The sequence below is a fragment of the Leptopilina heterotoma genome, unplaced genomic scaffold (assembly GCF_015476425.1).
Source record: "Leptopilina heterotoma isolate Lh14 unplaced genomic scaffold, ASM1547642v1 Lhet_36, whole genome shotgun sequence".
Taxonomy (NCBI): domain Eukaryota; kingdom Metazoa; phylum Arthropoda; class Insecta; order Hymenoptera; family Figitidae; genus Leptopilina; species Leptopilina heterotoma.
This window is the reverse complement of record NW_025111040.1, coordinates 2,189,240-2,214,423: the sequence shown is the minus strand read 5'-3', so window position 1 is coordinate 2,214,423 and position 25,184 is coordinate 2,189,240. Positions and strand designations below refer to the sequence as shown.

At 28.3% G+C, this 25,184-nt stretch overlaps 1 protein-coding gene across 14 annotated transcripts in view; it reads right to left on the bottom strand.

Moving 5' to 3' along the window:
* Positions 1-4,193: 4,193 nt before the first annotated feature.
* The window catches only part of LOC122505469 (protein held out wings), an 89,044-nt gene continuing 68,053 nt past the window's right edge, over positions 4,194-25,184 (bottom strand). The window contains exons 3-9 of one of the 14 annotated variants that reach the window (XM_043617107.1): positions 20,279-20,395; positions 17,708-17,851; positions 15,651-15,750; positions 14,680-14,721; positions 14,101-14,400; positions 9,147-9,262; positions 4,194-4,885 (exon numbers count right to left, since the gene is read on the bottom strand). In XM_043617107.1, coding sequence (XP_043473042.1) covers positions 9,180-9,262; positions 14,101-14,400; positions 14,680-14,721; positions 15,651-15,750; positions 17,708-17,851; positions 20,279-20,395 — 786 coding nt within the window. In that variant the 3' untranslated portion in view covers positions 4,194-4,885; positions 9,147-9,179. Of the gene's footprint in view, positions 4,886-9,107; positions 9,263-14,100; positions 14,416-14,679; positions 14,722-15,650; positions 15,754-17,707; positions 17,852-20,278; positions 20,396-25,184 lie in introns of those variants that run through there. The other 13 variants (XM_043617109.1, XM_043617104.1, XM_043617117.1 and 10 more) reach the window with 13 other exon arrangements.

Below are 25,184 nucleotides of genomic sequence, written 5' to 3'. Positions count from 1 at the left end.
TTAACTGCCCCACGTGAAAATGTTCCCGGGAACATTAGTTTAGAGCATTCGGGGATTTCGGCTTTCGAGGTTTAGAGCATTCGGGGATTTCAGCTTTCGAGGTTTAGAGCTTTCGATGATTTCAGCTTATTTAATTAGTTTAATTATTATTTATAATTTAATTTTTCAAATAATTGAATTTTCGTAAAATTAAATTGAAGACAATTAAATGTTTAACGTATTCCAAGTAAACTTTTTTATTAATTTTTGAATTCTTAATCAACTTAAAAAATTTTCTAAAATTATTTAAATTCGATTTTTGAATAATTAAAAAAAAATTAAAATTAAAGTCGCTATAAAAAATACATGGTTATAAGCGGCGTGAATAAAAACAACAATTCTTTCGATTTTTCAATTTTATTCAAGTGTCAATTACTCGAAAAAACAATTTTCCAATGTAACAATAGTAATAAAAATATTTATCTGTCACTGATCGAGAAAAAAAAACGATAATTATATATTGTACGTTTTCTAAAATAATTTTCCAAATTACACAATTAATACAATATCAACTATTTTTGCGTGTGAATAATATAAAAAAGAAAATTAAACTTTCAGAAAAAAAATTGTTTCTTTTTATTATAAGTCAAAATTAAATTATATTTTTTGCAATTTTCTTTTATCTCCGACAGTAAATACATCTATATAATGAGATTATAATTCTGGTACTGCATAAATATATACTCTACTAATAGATTAATAATTATGCAATATCGTTTTTTTTGTCTTAGATTATCACACATTTAAATATAAGGAAATGAAAAAAAAACCCACATATAATATTCGAATGGATAAAAAAAAAGAAAAACACTTTTTGAATCATGATAAAGAGAAATATTTTCACAATAAACACTGGCAAAACCAGAATTATAAAATATAATATATTTGTAGATATCTATTTTTTAATATTTTTTCTATTTCTACCTATTTTTCTATAGCCATAAACTCTCAGAAAATAATACGATTTATTATATATATCTATATATATTCAAATATATAATAATCAGATCTTTATAGAGATAAAAAAAGTATTATTTATTTGCATTGCTGCCCGTATTTTTTTTTAATATTGCCACGATATCCTGCACGTGCCAAAGTGCGTGCCAACTTTACAATAAAATATCAAACTAAGAAAAAATGAGAATAAATCCCAAAAGAAAAAAAAATTAAATCTGACACTAACAAACTTTTTTTTCATCAGTTTTCTAACATAATTTGTTTGTTTGTTCGTGTCATTTTTTCTTCTCATCACATACTTACGAAAAAAATGTTCATTTTTTATAAATAAATATTTTTTATAATAAATTGTCCATTTTTTTAAATCAGAAATTCTTAATAATCTCTATATATAAATTTTATATCATTTACGTATATTGACATAATAATATATATATATAGTTGAGAAATTAATATGAGAGATGTATTTTGTCAAAATAAATCCACGATTAGAACTTAAGTAGATTTGCAGATCACTGATGAATAAATTGGTGTATATAACTATGCTTTAAACACGTATTTACAACAATATGACGAAACATTATACAGGATTTGACGAATAAAAAAAATCCTCTTTTTTTTGCAACTTAACTTAATTAACAAAATAGGCACAGGAGCATCAACGTGTACAATTATACATTAATAATAATAATATAACTACAATATTTTGTATCGTCACTTTTTTATGGCAGACCTAAACGTTAACAATTTATAATATTATAATTGTATTCAACGTTAAGTAAATCAATCTCTCACGTCATCGCTCCTGCAAATAGAACTATAAACAAAATTTCACAATATTCAATAATAATATTAAAAATATTAATATTAATAATAATATTAATAATAATGATAATAATAATAGAATAATAATAAAAATAATAATATTTATAATAATAATAATATTAAAAATAATAATAATAATAATAGTAATAATATAGTATTAAAAATTCACAATTTTTTTAATATCCAGGAAACGTCACCGTAAAAGAAAAAGAAATAAAACGAAATGTCAGTTTTTTTGTTTTTTGAAAACAAAATTTACTGTTCTTTGTTCTTGAAAACAAAATTTATACTTTTTTGTTTTTGAAAACATAATGTTATAGAAAAAAGTGTAAATTTTGTTCTTAGAAACACAAAGTTATACGAAATTATAAATATATTTTTTTGAAAAACAAAATAGAAAACATTTATTAAAAAAAATTTTAACTTTTTTTGTTTTTAAACAAAATGTACACTTTTTTAATTTTGAAAATACGACGATATATATAAAAGTGTAAATTTTGTTCTTTGAAACACAACGTTATACAAAATTATAAATATATTTTTTTTTGAAAAACGAAAGAGAATAATTTTTGTTATTACAAAACAAAATTTATACTTATAAAAAATAATAAAAGTATAGGCAAAATTATATATTTTCGGTTTTTTAAAAACAATGTTTTAGAAAGAAGTGTAAATGTTGTTTCTAGAAAAAGAAAAAAAAAAGAAAAAATTGTTATTAAAATACAAAAATTTATATTTTTTTATTCTTCTGAAATAAAATTTATATATTTTTATTTTTGTAAACAACGTTATAAAAAAACAAAAAGGTTCAAATTTTATTTTAAAGAATAATAAATTATAAATTTCATTTTTGAAAATCGAAAAATTCAAATTTTTGAAATAACAAAATTTATACATTGTTTCCTTTTTTTAATATAGAATTTAGACGTTTTTTGTTTTTTAAAATAAAAGTTTATACTTTTCTGTTTTTAATAATACATTACAAAAAAGTGTAAATTTTGTTTCTAAAAACAAAAAAAAGTATAAAATTTGGTCCTTAAAAACAAAAAAATGTATAAAATTTTGTTCCAAAAAACAAAAAATGTATAAATTTTGTTTCTATTAACAAATTTTTTATTATTTTGTTCTTCAAAAATAAAGTTTATACATTTTTTTGTTTCTAGAAACAAAATTTACACTTTTTGTTAATGTATTATTAAAAACAGAAAAGTATAAACTTTTATTTAAAAAAAGAAAAAAAATGTATAAACTTGATTTTTAAAGAACAAAATATTACAAAATTTGCTATTAGAAACAAAATTTAAACTTTTTTTTTTTAAATAAAATTTTATACTTTTTTTTATTTATAGAAACAAAATGTATACTTTTTTTTGTTTTTTGAAACAAAATTTTATATTTTTTTTTGTTTTACAAAATCGACGTTGTACAAAAATATATAAATTTTCTTTTTTAAGGGGATTTGAACCATTATGACGTCACAATTTTGGAACACATGCTTTGCGCAAATTGTGACGTCATAATGGTTCAAATGCCCTTAATAAAAAAATTGTTACTTTTTTGTCTTTCAAAAACAAAATACCCTTTTTTTTAGAAACAAAATTTATATTTTTTCATTTTTAGAATCAAACCGTTTACTTTTTTGTTTTTCAGTACGAAAACTTCTTTATTCATAATTCGTTAAAAGACACGAAAATTTCTGGTGACGATTCCTAATAGTTATATAATATCAAAAAGAAAACATTTTTTTACAAAAAAAAAAAATTTCCAGTTTAAAGAGTTTTTGAAAATTGTCCTTATTAGTAAAATAGAAATATTTATAATTTTGACTGTTTTTAAACCTTTTCAAAAAGAGACAGAAAAAAATATGAAACAAGAATAAACTAACTAAACATTAATCTGAGTTTTGAGATTCCTGTGATAAATGTATTTTTTTCTCAAGATTTCAGATTAAAAAATAAATGATTATTTTCATAACGTAACTTAAAGAAAAAAAAAAAAAATTAAAAAGAATTACAATCCTTGTTCTTCCCTCCTTTATAGACGATGCTTTCCATGATGTACCTTCTTTTCGTGTGACTTTTTTTTTAAATTGTTTTTCACATTAAAATACCTAAAATTATAAAAAAATTTTTTTTATACTCTCGATAAAAATATAAGTACTGTGGAAGCCAAAAAGTGTTTCGTCGTTCAATCTCGATTCGACTAGTTCTGTAGATGGGCCACCTGTAAAATTTCCTACAACGCACTGCAATTTTGTTATTTTGCTCTTAAAAAAAAAAATAATTTATTTCCCCCTGCTTTGAAAGTGAGCTTTTTCTTCTCTTTTTTTTAAAGGAAAACATTTTTAAATGAAAATATTTCCTTAGAATGGGAAAAGAAAATTTTTTTTCTTAGAAAGGAATATTATGAAAATACTCTTTTACTTAGAAAAAAAATTCCTTTTTTAATGCAAAAATTTTTTTTGTATCGAATTAACATTGTTTTTTAAACATTAAAGTGTTTTAAACCAGGTTTATGGGTTGCGTACCAATAGGAAAGCTTCTCCCCACCACGCGTGCGACGCTCTTTTAGGAAGCGGAGGAGTGGGGGCAATGCGAGCGAGAGAGAAAGTCCGGCACTTCTCTCTCGCTCTCATTATCCCCACTCCGTTCGTTGCAGTCCAACAAGATATTTAATGGTGGGAAGACGCTTCTCCTAATCAAAGTTCACTGGCTTTGAATTTAATTTAATTACCAGCAGGAGGAAATCGTAAAATTTCTTATCACCCCAAAAAAGTACAGAGCTTGTGTTTTAAAGTAATTATAACCGGCGCCCAATAAAATTATTAAATTATTAAGATACTTGACATCTGGATATAGAAAGGATTTTCTGGGTTATTTTTTTGTGTGTGGGAGTTTTTTTTTTGTTTTTTTTTGGCAGGATGGATAAGCTTGACGAACAGGGCTGGTGACGCGGACGGCGAAGGTCTGTCGGCTGGTTGTGTCGAACCAATCAAACGCGGATGCTGTTCCAGAGTCCAGGTGTTAGCACGGGGCGAGTGGATTCCATTGTTAGCACTCCAAGCCTACAGGCCATGGGCAACCAGGGTTAACAAGAAAGAAAAGAAAAACAGTTTGTTAGTAATTTTGATTATGAACCGACGTTAACAAATTATTATTATTATTAATAATTTACTAAAATAGCTCATCAGCTGAGAGAAATAATGGTTAATGAAAAGCAATGCTCTCGCAATTATTATTATATACGTACAAAAAAATGCATAAAATATGTGACGCGTCATGAAGAAAGGGACCTGGGAAGCAAAAATTTATAGGTTATGTTATCTTTCTTCTTTACCTTTACTTTAAGGCCAATGCACAATGCGACAGCAAACGCGAAGCATGGGCTAGAAAAGGACAATCATATAGTTTTGTCCTTTACTATCTCATGCGCCTTATTCGCAAACCTATTGTGCATTGACCTTTAGGCTCAAAACATAACCTATAAAATTTTTCTTCTTCCATTTCTTTCCAACGCGTTACATTTTAGTTTTGTTGTTTTTATCAACAAAATTAATTGTTACATTGACAGAACAAAAGAATAAGAATCGCTATATTATTTTTCTTTTTAATCCACTCGATATTAATTGTACAAAAATTTTTGTTATAACCATTACCAGAAATAGCAAACAGTGTAATTCCTTTTCTTCTGTTAGATTTTTTTAAACTAATACTGTTGGACCCTTAATATTTTTTTCGTCAATTGGGATTGGCTAACCTTCAATCCGACATTTTCCTTTTCTATATTTATTCATTTAGTACGACAGAAAGAGAAAAAACAAAATGAAGGGTAGAAGTAAATAAAAGTTACTAGCACCAATACCAATTTTTTTTACGAAATTTTAGTAATTTAAACAAAAAATTCAGTGCTGGACAAGTGTCACCATTTGTCCAGACTAACCAATAAAATTTCGGGTTCAACAGTCTTGTTATGACACTCAACATAATCTCAAAGATATTTTTCAGATATGCAGTGTCGCTAAAAAAATTTGAAAATTATTTCCACTATCGAAACAAAGGAATTAAGAAGAGTACGAATATGAAGGGGTAGCATTGCTTTACACATAATGTCAAAGTTTTTTTTTTTTTTTTTTGATTAGTTTGAAGCATTTTGATTCGTACATGTAAAATTATTTGAATGAAAAAAAGGTCCTCATTTACAACGGTTACTATATTAAACCTGCGCCTTGTTACAATAAATGGCAGGAAAGTTTTTTTTTGTTCTCACACAATTATTAAGTAATTATTTTCATATGTGGCTCGTGTACCCTCCCCGCGCATAGGACAGGCATAAGAGACTAGGAAATATTTTTTAAGTTAATGATTTAAAAAAAAAAGTAATTGGTTCGACAATATTTTTTTAAAGAAACGTTATTAAGAGTAGAACAGGAGTTGCAACCCAGCTCAGAATAAGCATTAATTATTTTTTATTATTAATTAGACAGGTAAAAAAAAATTGTTGAATTGATCGAATTTTAGAGGTAGCTTGGGTGTGCACCTGTCACCAAGTAGCAGTGCTTAGTAAGTGACGTTGTCGTCGAGGTACCAGGATTTTTAGTTACTGCAATAATACAGAGTTCGGTTTAGCGTCATTGAGAAAGTTGCGCGCGCATACACGCTATCCCCTCCCACGTGCGGCGCGCGCAACTGTTCTCGCCACACCGTCCGCCATACACATGCGATCATTATTATTATTAATTAATTAAAATAGTGATTAATTGTTTCCCATCAGCAAGCAAGTGGCGCAGAGGCTCATGAGTTACGCTCAGATTTAATAGAAAAAAAAGTAATTACTTCCAGGCATATTAAAAATAAAAAAGCGAACATTATAACAAAAGAAATGATTTAATTTTTTGTTTTTAATGGAAAATATTAAAGTTAGTGTCAACTTGGCCATGTGGAGCATTTTTGTTAGTCGAATAAAATATTAAATAGATGGTACTGTTTTTTTTATGTGCAGTCTATGAGATGGATGATATTGCGTTCTAAATGATTAAAAGGGTGGTAGTTATATTTTTTAGATTATGTTAAAATTAATAAAATTAATAAAATTAAAAAAAATAAAAAATGTTAGTGAAAAAGTACATGAAAAAAGGTGGGACGCCGATTCCTGGACGATATCAAACGCCCTGCCGTGCAAATTTCTTCACCTTTTCTTACTTTCTCCTCCTTTTTTCCACTTTTTTTCTCTATTTTTTCCCATCAGCGAAAATCCTAAGGAGTAGACTCAAACTCGATTTAAATTAAAATCAATTAAGTAAAATTCCAAGCGAGCGCGAAGAGAAGCGACCCCCCACCACGCGGACGCTTCTCCCTCCACCCATGGCGCATAGTGGGGGGCCGCTTCTCTCAATTTTTCATCTACTCCCCTCAGTCTCTTTTTTCAACTGACAGTAATAAAGAGAAAAAAAACACGAAACCTTCGTTGTGTACCGCGTTACCACCCCTGCAAAATTTACTTGTAACAAGAAACTCGTTATTTTTTTTTCATATAAATATTTATTTACTTCGTATAATTAAATATATATAATCATATATATATATATATGTATATATGTCGATTTGTATACACAATAAATTGGAAATTCAATAAGTGTTCCACAGGCACAAGTTGCCAAGAAAAAAAATGAAAAAAAAAATTTAACAAAATGCAAAATATAATAATTATCATGTCCTGGAAAACATTTACAATAGACGGATTTGAAATCTTACTATATTTGTATGCATGTAAATATAATATATATTTATTTTTATGTATAAATTATACAAAATGATCAAGGGCAAAACCGTTAAAGAAAATATATAGTAATTGAAAACGTAAGAATAAAAAAATTTTTTCTCTTGACAAGTTTCGCATAACTTTAATGATCATTTTGTATATAAATATTTTTTTTATAGATATAAATAAGTTAAACTATAAGCACCAAAAAAAAATCCAGTGTAATTTACACAAATACAACACTGCCCCCTAGAAAAATTTTCTTTTTCAATACTGAAACTACTGCTTTAAAAAATAAAACTACTTTTTCAAAGATTGAAAAATTTTAAGATCTGAAAAAAAATTGGGCAGTGAATTGCTACCAATTTGTTCTGAGGATGAGGTAGGTGCGCACCCACATTCTCCGATCTGGCGTAAATAGCAACATTAAGAAACCTGTTCTCTTTTACACGCGATTATTGCTTAGACCTAAGAGCGGGGAGTTACGCCAAAAAAAATTTTTTGTTCCAAAAAATTTTTGTAATTCTATTCTTTTTTTTTATTTAAAAATATTTCCAAGTGTTTTTTCTTCTTCTTTTTCTTATTGAGAAAAAAAGAAGAAAAAAAAACTGGAAATAATTTAATAATTGCTTCTTTTGAAATAAATAATATAGAGGACGGGGCAAATGTGTCATTCATAATCGTGGGGATAATCTGTAGGTACAAAAAATTCGATTTTCAACAAATAAACAGAATCGATAGATGCGGTATCAGGTACACAGAACGAGCGTTCACACAGCACTACTGCTAAGGATGCTCTTCATTTTTTTTCCCTTAGCATTTTTTATTTTTTAAATAAAATAATTAGCAAATATTTTATTCGTCTTTTTTGTTTGATGATAATAAATCCTGTAATCATTGCATAATAATTATATTCGTAAAAAAATAACTATTGAAACAAATCAAAATAAAAAGAAGAAATATCAAAACAATACAAAAGAAGAAATATTAAAACAAATCAAAATAAATGTTAAATAAAATTTACTAAGTACAGTGATAATTTTAATAAATAATTTAATAGATAAAGAATAAAAAAAAGTTTTTTGACAAAATAACTATTTTACAACAAAGAAATAGTAAAATAATTTTTTTAGAATTATTTTATAATTATACTATTATAAAATAATGCTAAATATTAAAAATATTGACTATTAATGATATTTTATATTCACTAAATAAAAAGTGTTGTGTGGCTAAGTGGCTTCTCTACCGGATTTCTAACAACAAGGACCGGGTTCGATTCTTCACAACAGTAATTTTTTTTCGATATTTAATTAATTATTATGCACTTTAAAGAGAAATATTTTTTAATAAATATCTCAAATAAACAATAAATTTTTTCAAAAAAATGTTTAAAAAAAAATTTTTTTAGAGCATCCTCAGCAATTTTTTTTTTGTTTTTTTTTCAATCAAAAAAAAAGTAGGCGAGTGCAATGCGGAAGCTCTCGCATACATAATTTGTAGGCGGTACAAAGTAATAATAAAAAAAATTATTATAAACGTAAATGAAACGTTTGTGCAAAACTAACCTTTCCGCGGAGGCGCGACTCTGTACTCAGTATTCACGAGAGTGCGCCAGCCCTTTGATAAGGGTGCTCTCGTATTTGACCCAGGTGCCTACGCTGCTTCGCAGCGGCTGCTGCACCTGTCCCCAACATACAAATATCAGTAATCACGCCGCACACATAAATCTCATTTCCGAGATCTCTTTAAAATAGTCCTCGGTATTCTCGTTCAAATATAAATATCATATTTTTTTTCTTCTTCCATTTTCCTTTCTAAAAACTAACATTCATCAACAAAAATTAACTTTTTTTTTGCGATTCAAAGAAAAGAAAACAAAAATATATCGCACAAGTCACGAGCTGGGAGAAAAAAAATTTATCTCACTGGTATTCTTTTGTTCGTTCGTTTCATTATGCGTATTTAATTTAAATTAGGTAATTTCAAAAGAAATTATAATAATTACAATAATATGAATGATAAAATAATTATTATCACAGCAATTATAATAATTATCATAATAATTATAATCATTATCGATTATCATAATATTAATAATTAATATAATTACGATAATACTAATAAAAATAAAATAATTATCGTCATGGAAATTAATTTAATATTTTTTCTTGCAGCTCATGCTTTATAATAAGCAAACCTGGGTAGCAAGCTTTGTTATCTAAAACGAAATGTGACAGGAAAAATTTTCACTTTTTAAAATTATTTTAAACTGGAATTATAATCGATTTTTGCAAGTGAATAACTAGCGAGAGTAACTGTGAGAGAAGCGGCCCCCCACCATGCGGACGCTTCTCCCTCCACTTACCGCTCATAGTGGGGGCTGCTTCTCTTAGTTTCCTGTTACCATTAAAAAAAGTTTGTTCTACTTTCAAACTGTTTTCCTTTTCGAAATAGCAACAATTTCGAAAATTACGAACAAAATTAAAATTTATGTAAAATTTTACAATTTTATTTTTATAAAATTATATTAATAGTTTTATAAAAATATTTTTATAAAAATAAAAAATGTAGAATAAAGTAAAAAAGAAACAAAGCTTCCTACCGTTAAGGTTCTCAATGAAAAAAGAAAACATTAAATACTATTTCTTACAAACTAGAATATCTATACATAAATAAATGTTTATACGTATATTTCGAAGTTGTTCGTTTATACTCAAAAAGCCATTTATTCCCATCACTAATGGGAAAGTATTCTTTTTCTTCTCATTTAAATTATGGGCTTTTTAGAGTGTCTCACTCATAACATATGGCTTGAAACAGATTTATTATTTTTTTTCTTCTTTTTGATTTTTGACACTAAATAAAAATAAAAAAAAAATTCTTCGTCACGATTCAACACTGAGTATTTGAAATTATGCTTTGTTTATAATTATAAATTATTTAATTTAAATATAATATAATATATGTATATATATATAAATCCGTCACTTTACCCTTCATCATATAAATATAATGGCTAAAATCTTCTCTTTTTTTTAATAATATAAAAAAATAAAAATTAAATAATCATAGAAAATAATATAAAATAATTTACATGATTCTCGTATAATGTAGTGTGTCTGTGTATTTATGTGTTCGTGTTTGGATAATATATTTTCGAAAACTATTCGTTTTACATTCTAGGAGTATTCTCTTTTTTGACTCGTTTCAAAAATACTTTTTTTTCTTTAAAATTCTCTTTAAGTATAGTTTTAACTAATTTTTTTGCAAACTTTTGCAATTTTTGTATAAATTTTTCTCTACCAATTGTTCGTGAACTTAAATAAAAGTGTTTTTGTCACTAGGGAAAAAAATGTTTTTTACACTAGGGATAAAAATAACGATTTTTGTCACTAGGGGTAAAAATAACGATTTTTTTACTGGGGATAAAAAAAATTACTTTTCTCCCGAGGGAAAAAAAAATTGGTTCGATGGATTCAAACGTATAGTCTCCGGTATGCTTACACAGCTACAAGTATGCGCTAGAACCATCAGTCCTGAAAACACGTATATTTGGTCCCTGGGTATTTTCCTACGCCTATCTGTCTGCCTAAGATCCTACGTAAATAATCCTACCTATCACCAGCATTTTTTAATTATTAAAATCAATTTCTCCCTTGCGTCTGCCTTTTCTTGGAAAACGGAATAAAAAGTTTGCCGATTTAATAAAAGTGAGTTGTTAGCGAGCACGAGAGTAAGAGAAGCGGCTCCCCTCTCAAAATTCTTCCCCCGCCAATCGCAGAGAGCTAGGGGCGTGGTCAGGACAATGGGAGCAAGAGAGAGCAACGAAGACTTCTCTCTTGCTCTCATTGACACCACTTCGGCGCTTTCCTCAACGTCTCGTACTCGTTATCACGCATCTCGTCTCCAAATATTCTTTCTTCTAAAAAATTAATTCCAAACTAGATTAATTCTTTAATTAATTCTTTAATTTACTAAATTAATTAATTTCCTTCAAATTAAAAAAAAAATTAAAAATTTTCGTGGCAAGGTAGAATCTTACGCTAAACTTGGACACGAGTAAGCACTTTTTTTTGTTCAGTCTTTCCTCATTCTTTTTTTTCCTCTATCGATCGCTCCTTATTTTTTTCTTTCTCATATCCTCGGGTAACATATGCAAGAATATTTGTTTAAAGCTCAAACTTACGTACGATAATAAGCGGACCTATCTGATGACTCGATTATTAAAACAAAAAATAATTAAATTCTATACGTGTAGAAATTAAATAATAGAAGGAATTTTCTTTCTCTCGGATTAGGACGTCAATAAAAAAAATATACAATTGTGTAAGTAAAAGTTTCTCAAAGGCGGACCGATCGAGTTAGTTGTTTACTTTTTTTTTAGTCATGTGTTACGTTGATACCAAAACCCTAGGGATTTTCCTTTTTTTTTTTTACTTGAGATTCTAGTGGTACTTTGTAGTGTTAAAATTGATTTTTTAATTATTTATCAAGCACGAATGTTTTATTAAATAAAACAGAAAAGAAACAAAAAATAAATAAAAATATTAAGGAAAATAATAAAAATTATTAAAAAAAAATGCAGAACGAAGTACCAAAGTTAATGACCATCACCATATTATTTATACGTATGTATATAAAAAAAGAAAATTAAAAAAGAAAAAACGCGATTCCAGATAAATAATAGAAATGCTTTAATTTTACTCTGGCACCGAATTTCTCTCTTTGTTTAAAATTATTATTTTCCAGTTTCTAACAGTATAAAATTCTATAATAATAATTCTTAAATTCCTAACAATATCCAACGGTACAATCTCGTATTGAGATTTAAATCTAGAAATAGTTCTATAAAAAAATCTTCTGTAAAAGCTATCACTCTAAAGTTCGCTAAATCTCTATTTTTTTCAATAAATACAATATATATCTATTTTTCTTTCGCGTAAATAATAATAAAAATAATTATCATTATCATTAAAAATAATAGCTACAACAATGAATGGCCTTTGATTATTGCATTGAGTAGTGCACGGCAATGTACGATTCCCGAATAAAGTCCAATTTCTTAAAAAAGAAAATTAAAAGAGGAGGGAAAAATATAAAGCAAAGACAAACAAAAAGTATAAAAAAAAATTGTAAAAATTTTCTACGTAAGATAAAATAGTAAAAGTCTAATAAAAGTCGAGGTAAAAAATAAAAGAGGAAAAGAAATAAAATAAATAATAGAAATAAATAAAAATAAAACTGAAATATTCAAATGAATGAAAAAACAATTTTTTATGGACGAAATAAATTTTTCCTGCTTGAAGTAAAAAAAAAAAATTACCAGCTACTAATTGCACGACAGTACCATTAACTGGCCCACTTTAAACACCATGCCTCTTTCAATACTGAGTGTATGTTTAAATAAACTTTTTTACTATACTAGCCCTGCAAAAAAAATATCTTTGCCCTATACAGAAATTCTCCCTGAATGAATACGGTGTGTTCGAGACTTATCGAAGGAAAAATCGCGTAAAAGAACTAAAAGTCTACTGTTTTGTAATCTTTGATATTTTTCTGCGCTGAATCGGAGTATTCGCTACAAATCTCAAGCGGAGATTTGCAAAAAAAAATTGATATTCCTTTTTTCATGGAAGATCTACAACAGGAATCCACGAGCTCGAAATTTTTTTGCGCGTGCGTAAAAGTTTGAGTGGGGCGAATGAGAGCGAGAGAGAAAGTTTTGAACTTCTCACTCACTCTCATGCTCCCCATTCCAAGTTTGACGCACGCGCAGTAGCCTTTTCTTTCCATGTGGACCTGATCTAAAACTTTCGATTACTCTATAGTAGAGAATAAAAAAAAACATTAAAAAGAATATTGGTTTAAAAAAGTAAACTTTTGGACTAGTACAGCTATACATTCTCGTACCGCAGCACTTTAGCGGAGATTAAAAAAAAATCCTATCATTAAAATACCTACACTTGGACGTAATGTCATGTGTTGCTGCTTTCTTGTTTTTTTGTGTTCTTAAGTCGTGACTTATACTCATGGGCGACGCATACGTTGCTCTAATATAGTAATTATTAAAAAAAAAAAATAAAAAAAAATTGATGGACTAGCAATTGACTGTTTCTCTAATTTCTTGCTAAAAACACCTAAATCTAGATATTAATAGACAACGGATTTCTAGTCTAGAAATCCACACTATAAGAGAATAATCAAGTACTCATGTGAATTGAATCAAGCACATGAAGTGTTTTCTATCAGCCCTGTAACTTCAATAATCGAATTCGTCCATCTTCCGAATATATTGCAGACTGAAATAATTCTTCCATTCTGAGAAAGGAGAAATTTACAAAAAGTCTCAATACCGAAAAATAGTGTAAAATCCCCTGAGGCGAAATCTGCAAATATCGGAATGATGCACGGATTCTAATACAAACGGAGCTGAAACGTTTTTCAAAAAAAAAAAAAAATTCTTTCATCATTTTAGAGAGGAGCGACTCTCGGCCTAGCGTCAACGCGCAAACAACCCACCAGAATGGTCAGCCGTAGCATACTCGGTGAGTAATGGTGATGCTAATGCTGCGTAGTTGGCATAATCTGGATAATGTGTGTAGATAAGACCATGTGGATCACCAGACAATAGAGAAGCTGGTGGTCCAGATCCATTGAGAAGGGAGGCGCCTGTCGTTGGGACGGATATCCTCGGCGACAGGATTAATGGAGCACCTAATGGAGCACTTGGTGTCCTCATCTGTGTTCCCAAACCAGGAAGAAGACGTTGTGTTTCGGCTGTCGCCTGTGCCAGGCGCCTCCACTCTTCAGCGTCACAAGCTGCAATATCAAATGCTAATCTCAATTTTTTAGACTGATCTCAAACCTGATTAGTATACTGATGTCATATAGTAGTGCGTTTTTTGTTTTAGTTAATAAAGTCCGAATGACAATGATTTGGTTAAACGAGGTTTTTTTTTCTTTAGTGTTGCTTTTTTTTAGTATGTGATCGATTGATATTGTTTGTTTTAATTTGTCTTGTTCGTTAGGAGAGCAATGAGAGAAATAAAAATCAAAGTCACCCGGACGTCATTTTGGTGTCGGTTCATGTCATCATACCTGAGCATCTTAGTGGCGTTGGCTCAAGGTGGTATCCTACGACTAGAGTTTTAACAGGAATTACATAAAATCTAAACTTGTCTCTTATTATTGGTGTCTACAATTAGTTACAAAATATTTCAATATCTCTAGGTTTTAATTGGTAGACACCTTGTACAATTTAATATTAAAGAAAGTATAAAAAGGGTTCTGGAGAAATTACTATAGCTTTGACTGTTATTGGATTTCTCTGCAAATTCGGAATGTTGGTTTTCGGTATTCACTGGAGTGTCGGTATAAATTGGGGTCCTAAGCTATTTGACGACAAAAGAGGTCGGGGGAGTATTCTAGCATCAGTTACCCCTCTAGATTTATCTTCTTCTAGCAATTATCTGGCTTCTAATTCCCCAAGAGGATCCTATCATCCTTCTGCAAGTCCAAAAGATTCAACAGAACCTACAATACTGTTATTCGAAGTACTGCTTCCAGATCAGGTTTTCTTAAGGATTACTCCTAAAAAGTATGGCTATTCTCGAAAGGATTTCAGACAGACTTATGGTTGTGATTCTAGCTTCTGTGGTCAAAACTGGAATTCTAGAAAGTAACAAATTTCGAATACTTTGGCTCCTAAAAAGAAAACCCTCATCAAGAAAACCCTCCTAATCTTATTCGCCACTTCAGATTTGATGATGGTTATTTCTAGTGGTTCAACTATTAATCACTAAAAGTCATCGATTTATAGTATTAACTGGTAGTGGTAGGTAACCCTAACAATTCCCCCCCAAAAATTACAAGAACCTACAAAAAATCCAGACTACAGGAAAATCAACCGACAGTCAAAGCAAATGTAATTCCCGCATTCCAAAATTTCCTTAATTGACATTATTTTCCATAATTCCTCACTTGGAAGAATATCGTTGACGATTGCCATTTGGGACTTGACTTAAAGCATCAATAAACTCACGACAAATATAATTTCTAAAAATAATTACCTGCTGCTGCGGCAACCTTTGAATTTGAATCTCTGTAGGTTCCATTGATTATGGCCAGTTCCATAAGTTGTCTCTTCTTTAATTCGTCCTCACCATCAGCCTGCTAACAATCGATATCAACGTCAGACAGTTATCAAAAGTCCACAACCCGTTATAATCTTAGAATCAAAAACAAATAATTTCGCTAAAAATAAAAACATTTATTTCTCAATTAATAATTTTGAAAAAAAATTATCACGACGAGTAATTTGAAAGTGTCGGGAAAAATGAATTGTGTCCCGTGAAGGAAGGCTTTTATGTGTTGCATTATTATCGTGGTCAGCTAATGTTGCATTCCTCAGATTCCCCCTTGGCAAAGAAAGAGAAAGAGAATTACGGCATAAACTACACGAGTATAATAACTGAGGAAAGATATATATGACTTTGGCACAGGAATCCGTATTGCTGTGGCTTTGGCAGCCGACGCCTTCATATTCACGGTTTCGCATGTGTCATTGGATTTGTCACCAAAGTAAATTTTAGCAGTGCAGGTGTTCCCTTGTATATAAAACATAATGGCCCAATTTCTACGCTTTAGATTTGAGAAATTTTCCGCCGACTCGTTTGCAATATTGCAAAAGATTAAGTACTAGATGACTACGTACTCAATAAGAAATGATGTAATAAATGTCCATCGTATAATGGTTATTTAATGAGATAGGCATTTTAACTCTATGTGTGTACGTACGATCACACTACAGAGACTAAAAAGTAAAAACTAAGTATTCTCAACTCGTTTAACTTCACAATTACTTCTACTCTTTTATTCAAAATCAATTTTGCAATATTCCGGCAAATAATTTATTTCCTTGTTGTCTATTCGGCGAACGAATTCCAAATTCTCAATTTCGGTTGGGTAGAGTATAATTTTCTAAATATTTAAATTCAATCTCAAATATCGTTAAACCTCGGAACAAATTTTATTATAATTAGTAAATGGAAGTAAATGGAAGTAAAGTCAGTGGAATTGTTCGGTGAAAAATTGATCGCGGAAGAAAAATAATAAAATAACCGACGAGGAATGCGCTGACTCGATTCACGATTAAAGTCAATGATACCACGCCTGTTGCACATGGGATAGATTTCAATATGGTGGAGATACGTCAAGTTCGCTTGTCTGATTTCATCAACAACTATCGAGACGAAGGTGAAAATAAGAAAAAAAAAGAAATTAAGGGTTTAATAGTTCCTGTTAATTCTTCTAAAACTTTCTATATAAACAGCATACATCCGACAATCATGTGAGAAAACTTCTTTTAACTATCGAACAACTTAGCAATTAAATTCAAATCTTTGTAATCAGATAAAGATTTATATATTTATAAACAAGTTGAATATACGTATCATTAAAATCTCTTCAAGACGATTCGTAATTACTGCGAGAAAGGTGATGAATGAGGCTACAATTCTAATTCTACAGTTACCGATTCAAGATTAATTATCCCGACAATCTGATTGACGACTTTCCGCACAGAATCTGATCGATAATCGACATTTTTGAAATAGTTATAGCATTGAAATACTTATACATCTAGGGTTGTAAAAGTACAACTAGGATTTTGATAAAATTATTCCGTTAACATTAAATTCAATTTATGCGAATAGTTTCAAAGTACTTCCGACATTCAAGGGCAGATAACCGACAGTAGCTTCTAATAACCGGTCTTATAATTAGATGTCAGAACATTGTTAGGCGTCAATATGTTTGTGACGACAAAAATCCATCATTTATTAAGATGGTACAAACTAAATCTCAAGTCTTTTTAGAAAATAATTTGTAATTTACACAATCGAATAATTAGAAAGTTAGGATTATTGTTAGGCGTCAATATATTTCTGATAGTCGAACATCGGTTGAAGACTGATTATGCTCCGAACTCCTTAAACAAAATCATAAACGATTTCTACTTTAATTAGAAAAAAAATTGAGAAACAAATGAATTATATATCGAAATGTATTTAAGATTGTAAGATTTGTAATTTTTTGAATTTAATGATAAAAGTCGGAACTGTCTCACCACGGGCACAAGTAGTTTCTTGACTTCCTCAACAGCTCGGGCAAGTTTCAGGGTGGCACGATTCTCGGTATCCTCAACTGTGAGGAGCACATGAAGCTCGTCAGTCAGGTGTTCCCAATTAGGCTTACCCCGATTCTGCTCCTCCTGGGAAATCATAAAACAAGAGAATTAAACTCTGACAAAAACAAAAAGTAAAACAAAAATCAAATCCGAACATTAACAAAGTCCAGATCAAATCGTAACTAAACGCAATCAACACTTTTGATAATAATTACAAAACAAATCGTAAGCAATAAAATTCAAATCTACTTTATATTTATACAATTATACTGTCCTGTGATACAAAAGAAAAATTAATAAAAGTGCAAAATGAAAATTAAATTATAGAATAAAATTAAATTACAGAATATAATTAATTTATAGAATATAATTAATTTATAGAATATCTGTAAAAACTTGTACTTACGAAAGTCTGTCTTATGCAGCTTGGAAAATATTTTTTTTAATTGTAAAAATGTTAATTATCAAAAGGGGAATAATAGTTTTAATTAAAATTAAAGGTGAAAAAATTATGATTGAATTGAAAGTAGTTGGCAAATGGAGACATCGAGCTATCTCCAAATGTCTTGGAACAATTGCGATGTTACGTGTGTGGCATCTCAATTACTTTATATTATATATACCGTTAGGGACAGCAAACTGCATATACTTTTCTGCTAACTTGACTTCAAGATTATATTATTTCAAGGATTTAACTTTCAATTATATTAATTATATAGATGATAAATTTTAAATTACCCAGAACCCAGAATTTTCCTTTTTTCAAAAAGAAAAAAAAATAATTCTAATTCACAATATTTGTAATAATTTATAATAAATTCATAATAGTTGTAATTTTATTTATAAAAAATATAAAATATAATTTAGAATGTAACACACGAGAATTTAAACTGAACGCAAAAAGTTAAGTCAATTTCGCAGAAAAATCTTTTTTTGGACAATTTGTGGGAAAAATAAAAGAAATTAAACTTTTAATTTGGCTAAGATTGGCCAAGAGAGAGAAATGCCTTAACGTAAATCTACTTAAATTCTATTTTATGCAGCTGAGGGCGATTAAGCTGAAAATGGACCTAGTAATCGAAGTAGGCCTTAATCTTTGCTAATTTATACCTCCGAATAAGGATAAATGTTTATGGCAACTTCTCTATATAACGAGTTTCTAATAGAATTTTTTCGCAAGAATTACACATCTAACAAAACACGTCAGTGGAAAATCTTTAAATGTTATTGATTATCTATCAGTACATCTGTTTTTAAGTGACAAACAATTTTTATGAGGTTTTCTATTTTATCCAATGGACAATTTACCAACTTTTTTTCTCTCATTTTTTAAAAATAAAAAACATTTAACATTATTCTATTTATAGTTTATAATTATAGCCAAATTGAATTTTCTCTACAAATAATTGAAACTAGAATATTCGTTAAAAAAACTAATTCTAAACTTTTCGTGTCGTAAGGGATTCCAGCCTCAATGAATTATCCCTGAAGACTGTTTTTTTTTATTCATGATCTAGTATGAGGAAATTTACTAAAATTTCCAAAATTCTTTTTTTACTTCACAAACCATTTTTATTTATTCTTTTTCCGACTTTTTTTCTTTGTGTGACATTCGCAAATTGTAATCAGCACGAACTATATTTATATAGAAGAGAGTGCTAAAGATATATTTTAAGGAATAGCCTCGAGCGCCATCTTCAAATCACTAGTAACAAAAAAATCGCGCGAGAATTTAAAAATTCAAAAGCGTGTAACGTATAATTTCGATAATAAAACATTAATATTTATAAAATTGCATCCTAATTGAATTGAAAGTGCTATTCTTGTAGATTATTACAAACACGTTTGTGGCAATTTTTTCAAAAGTGTTTTAAAGTTATGGGACACTTGGAGTTATGCGATCATTCTCGTTCGAGCACGACTCTTGAAAAAGAAACGCGAAATATCTATCTACTGGAATGTTCACTTATCGAATTAATGCCGTTTATACGAGGGACTTGAAAGAAAAACTATTGCACAGACTGCATTATAATGCTCCAAGAAAGTTAGCGCATAACATTTATAATAGCTAGTCCACTTGGAAACATTTTTTCCAACCAAAGAGAAGGAACGAGATTCATGCAAAAGCGTAATTGCTCTCTTTGAATATATTAATTTTACTCCACTTTAACGTTCCATATAGACTCATTAAAAATCGTTAAAAACCATAAACCATGTAATATTTTCACAATTAGAAGCTAAGAGAATATGGAAACTTATTTCTTCTGATTCGACCGGAAAATTACATTGATTTCCTATTCAAGAATTGTCATAACGGAGTTCCAAAATAAAGTTCGACATTTTTGGGAAAAGTATTTTTTTTAAATCCAAGTCTGCAAAAGATTTTGGATAAAATAGATTTTTTGGCACTGTTTCAAGATTATGTGCTAGTTGTGAAGTTCAAACTGGTTCAACCCATTTAGCCGCTAATTATTTTTTTTTATTTGGAAAGGAAAGAAAAAATATATTTACCTTCTTTTTGTCCCTCATTGAACCTTTGCCTCGCACCATGATTTTGCATCCCGTTTCCTGTTCCAACTGTTTTGCTGTCATACCACGTGGTCCCAGAATTCGTCCCACAAAGTTAAACTGAAATTAAAAACATATTTTAAATTATAGCAGTCGGAAAATATTTCAAACGATGTAAATTTTTTGTTTATATAATAATTATATTAGTTTAAACAAAAAAAAAAATGTTTAGAAAACTGTAGATAACAGAGTCAGCACTAAACTGGGAGTTGCAGAATTATAAAGTGTGACCGGTCCCATTTGAAAAACGATAAGTGCTGACCAATCGTGTGTAATACAGGTAGGATAAATCAGATAAAGTCTTATCCTATCAATCAACAAGAATGGAGTATTCTGCCATGTCAAGCAAATGTAATCGGCGCGAACATTATCAAGATATATTCATAAGATGATCATTAAAAGATAATAGGATTTATTTTAATTTACTTTCTTCTGTATTTTTGACTCTTCGTTTTTGGACAATAATTTATTAATCATAGTCAATTATTAATGTATTAACTATTACATTAAATATCATAAACATAAACATTAAAGTTATTTGAATTAACAATGAAATATTTTTATTTATTAGGAAATTACAGATAACTGCTTATATGCTGTCCTTCCGGTTTGTATACATTTTTGAAAACCGTGGCATTTCTATCATTATATTTCTAGTTCGTGGCAAACTTATTTACCATTTTAGTCACGAACTAAAGATTGTGATAGAAATGGCGTGGTTTTTTAAAAAGATGGGCAAACCGGAAGGGCAGCATACATGCAGTTACCTGTACTAGACTTTTTTATTTCCCTGAAGATGGTACAAAAAGTATTCTATTTCTCGAATTCCCCTGCAGATGGCGCTAAATGGACACAAATTGTAGAGGCGTTCAAACATCTTACAAACTATATTACCACAGACCATTACGGATGGAAAAAGTGTTTATGGCTTAATTGTTCCTTATTAAAATATTGCGAAACTTTCTTTACACTGCAACTTTGTAAATACCTGAATCCAACACAGTTGAGTTGAAAGAAGAAGCAAAATATCTTCGAAAGATCGAAGAGAAAAGTGCAAAGATAATTAAGTCTTGCGACATTCAAAAGAACGTTAACAGATCATATATTTCTCATCGGTGTCTTGTTTATGGTCACATAGAGAGAGTTTGTAAGGCAGCGGACAAATTGGCTGCGTGCTTCAAGTGCGGAGAAGTCGATCATAATTCCTCACATTTTAATCCTTTCTCCCTAATTTCTTCTCAATAATCTATTCTTTTCTACCAATTCTAATAATTTTCTTTCATAACCTAGAAATTAACCATAAAAAACGTCGAGAAAAATGGCGTCTAAAAAACCAACTCTATTGGTCGACGTTTCTCGCTTCTGATTGGCTATACAAAAAGGAGCGAAAATTCAAAACGCATTTAAAATAACTTTAAATAATGAAGAAATTTTCTTTGAAATTTACGAGGAAAATTATTACATTACTATTATTAAATAAAATATTAGGAAATAAAGGGATTATTAGCAATGTATTCACCAGATTCAATAAAAAGAAATCGGTATTTAAAAAAGAATAATTTTTTTCTTTTGCTAGAAAAGTATTCTCAGAAATACCGTCAACTTTCAGACGACAAATGATTCGTTTAATGCATGGGGTCGTCTATCTTTAGAAAATTACTTCAGAAAAAGGAGCGTCTTGGCGGATAGGACAAATCAAAGTCGACTTTCCGAGAAAAGCACAGATTTCTGTCCTTTCTTAGAGCTCTCATGATTCAGAGATTTTTCGTCATTTGGATTAATGATATGCAGACATCCGAGAAAATAGAAAAATAATTAATATCAATCGAACAGTTTTATTATTAACATACCTAATATATTTAAATTTTTAATATTTAATATATTTAAAAAAAAAATAATTATTCAATTTATGAATTTTAATATATTAATTTAATTACCAAAGAAATGGTATTAATTAAATATGAATTACCATAAAATGCGAAGAGACAAAATAATTTGATTTTAATGAAGAGAATAATTTTTATTAAATTACTGGGTTTGATGAAAATAGAATGTCCAATTATAGTATGTCAGACTAAATTGAAGTAAAATTTTGAAAGTCATTTTTAGCAGAAAATTTCAATAATGCACCAGCATAAATTTTACTACTATTATAATAGTGGACAATCGGTGATTCCACTTTCGTGTTTAAATGAACGATTCCCCTCGACCTCGATGATTCAAAGTTGCCCGCATGCTCTTCAAGATTCTAATTGAAAACGAGGTTAATCTTGGATTAGAAACATATTCGCATGACTTCCAAAAATTATCATTTCTACGCATACTTTATCTTCAAAAAAAAAAAAGAAAGAATAATAAAATAACACGAATTTTGAAATATTTCTACAAAATTCGATAAATATAAAAATCTACTAAAATATGAATTCTTTTCCAATTTTTTAAAATTTATATTTTATTATTACTTCTACTTTTATGAATATTATTATTATGTTTAATATTTATATTTTATAGTTAAATTTAATATTTATATTTATATTTATATTTAATATTTTTATTCTGTATTTAAATATTTAAAAAATGAGAGTTAGGATTAAAAACAACTTAAAAATTTTTAAAAAATGGTTTAAACTATCAAATTCAAATATGTTATGAATAATTTTGTTAATATAAATGGAAATAAAGCGGCGTTTCTAAAAATATTACTAATTGAATTTCATCTGCAGCTGTAAAATGACAAAGTCATCATCACTATCATCACCCTTCATAAGAACAAAAAACAATATGCGTCTCTTTATTTTCAGTGTCATGTACAGAAAAAATGATGCTTTCAATTTTCGACTATAAGAAACATCTTTCATTTACTTAAAACTCTCAAGGTCCTAATTTTTTTCCTTTTTGTAACAACGAAAAAAACTAAAATTAAAAATAAATCAACAAACTAAAGAATTTCTTCATTTCTAAACAATAAATAATTTAAAAGTTACAAAAATTATAATTACAACAAAAACAATAAAAAAAAATATCAATGAAATTAAATAAAAAAAAAAATAAATCGAAAAAGAAAAAAATACATTTGAAAACAGCCAAAAAATAGTGAAAAAGAAGAAATAAAAAGAAGAAATAAAATAAAAAGCAAAAAAATAAAACGAAAAATAAAGTGAAAAATAAAACAAACAATAAAAATCAAAAAAAGAGGGGAAAAAGGGAAAAATAAAACTCGAAAGAACGAAAAAACGTAAAAATAAGATGAAAATGGAAAAACAAAAAAAGAATTATAAAACTAAAAATAAAAAAATTAAAATACTCGAAAAAATAAATAAAAGAGAAAAAACAAAGTAAAAAAGACAAACAAAAAAAAGATAATCAACAACTAAGAAGTAAAATAAGCACTATCGAAAATTTCCTTCTATGAAAGGAAAATACATAAAATTTGAAATACACATTTATATATGTTTCATACACGGTATGAGAAAGAGAGGATGTTTACTTGTAACTCTCGAATTTTGGCGTTCAGCCAAGAATGTAAATACTGCAATTCATCAATTGAGACTTTCAGAGTAAGAATGTATTCTATCTTTATTTTACTATTTTTTTTTCTTTTTTCGAAAATATTTCAATGAAAGCAGAATATTAAATTTTTCCTTTCTCGCAAAAAAAAAAAAAAAAAAAAAAAAATGGAGAGTTCCAATTACCGAGAGCGACCAATAATTGTCCTTGGATTCCAGTTTCGTTATATTAAACTTTAATCGAGACCACTACATACATGTCTATATGCATATAAAAAGAAAAAAAAATTATATAAATACATATAAAACCCGGAATAATATAAAATACAAGTTAAATGTCCCTGAACAAAAAAGAAAAAAAAATTTTTTTTCATCGAGCGCAAGTGCCCATAACATGCGCACATATGTTATGTATGAGAAGTTCCATTGCATCTGGACCATGTACATTACATGTGGTAATAAAGTACTTCTCAGAAATACTGGAATAAGAACTGATTAATGAGTCAGTTGAGAGGTTTCACTGTCTATATAGGAGCTTGGTCAAAAGAAAATTTTATAATTACCCCCCTCCCCCCAAAAAAAGATAAGGAAAACAAAAAACAGTTGAATTCAAAGGTTATTTTCAAATTTTCATTTTGCAATAGGTACAAATTAATTTCTAAATTTAAGGTTTCAATCGTTTTAATTAAAATTATTTAAGATTTGTTTTCTAAACTATTGTACAGAAAAAGTTTACTCCTGTTATTTTTAAATTCAATTATTATTGTTTTCCTATAATTATAATTTGTTATTATATTATTAACAGTAATATTATTATTAATATTTATATTAACTCTCAAAATTTGAATTAGTAAAAATGTTTAATAATTATTTAAATTAGTGACCGAATTTTTGCTTTTACATAAGTAAATTTTACTAATAACTAGTAATTTCTACTAATTTATCAGTACAATTATTTCAATAATAATAATATAATTATTACTAATATTATTATTATCATTATTATTATCATTATTATTATATCAAAAGAGATATAAAAATTTCGATGCATAAGTCAAAATAAACAAGAAATTGTGAACAGGTAAAAAAAAATTGTAAGTAATAAGATAAATGTTCGTTGTAAACATTACTTTCACTGCGGGTGGTAATCACGTCCTTTGACACTCCTGAATTCTTTTATATATATATATATAAAATATTTATTGTTGCAAGTGTAGAGAGTAAGTGCGTTAATTACTTCTTTTAATAAACAAACACGAATAGAATATGTCGGGAGAAAAATTAAATGGCTTGTTAATTCTATTTTCAGTAAAGTAAATGATTGGCAATGGGTGACAGATAAG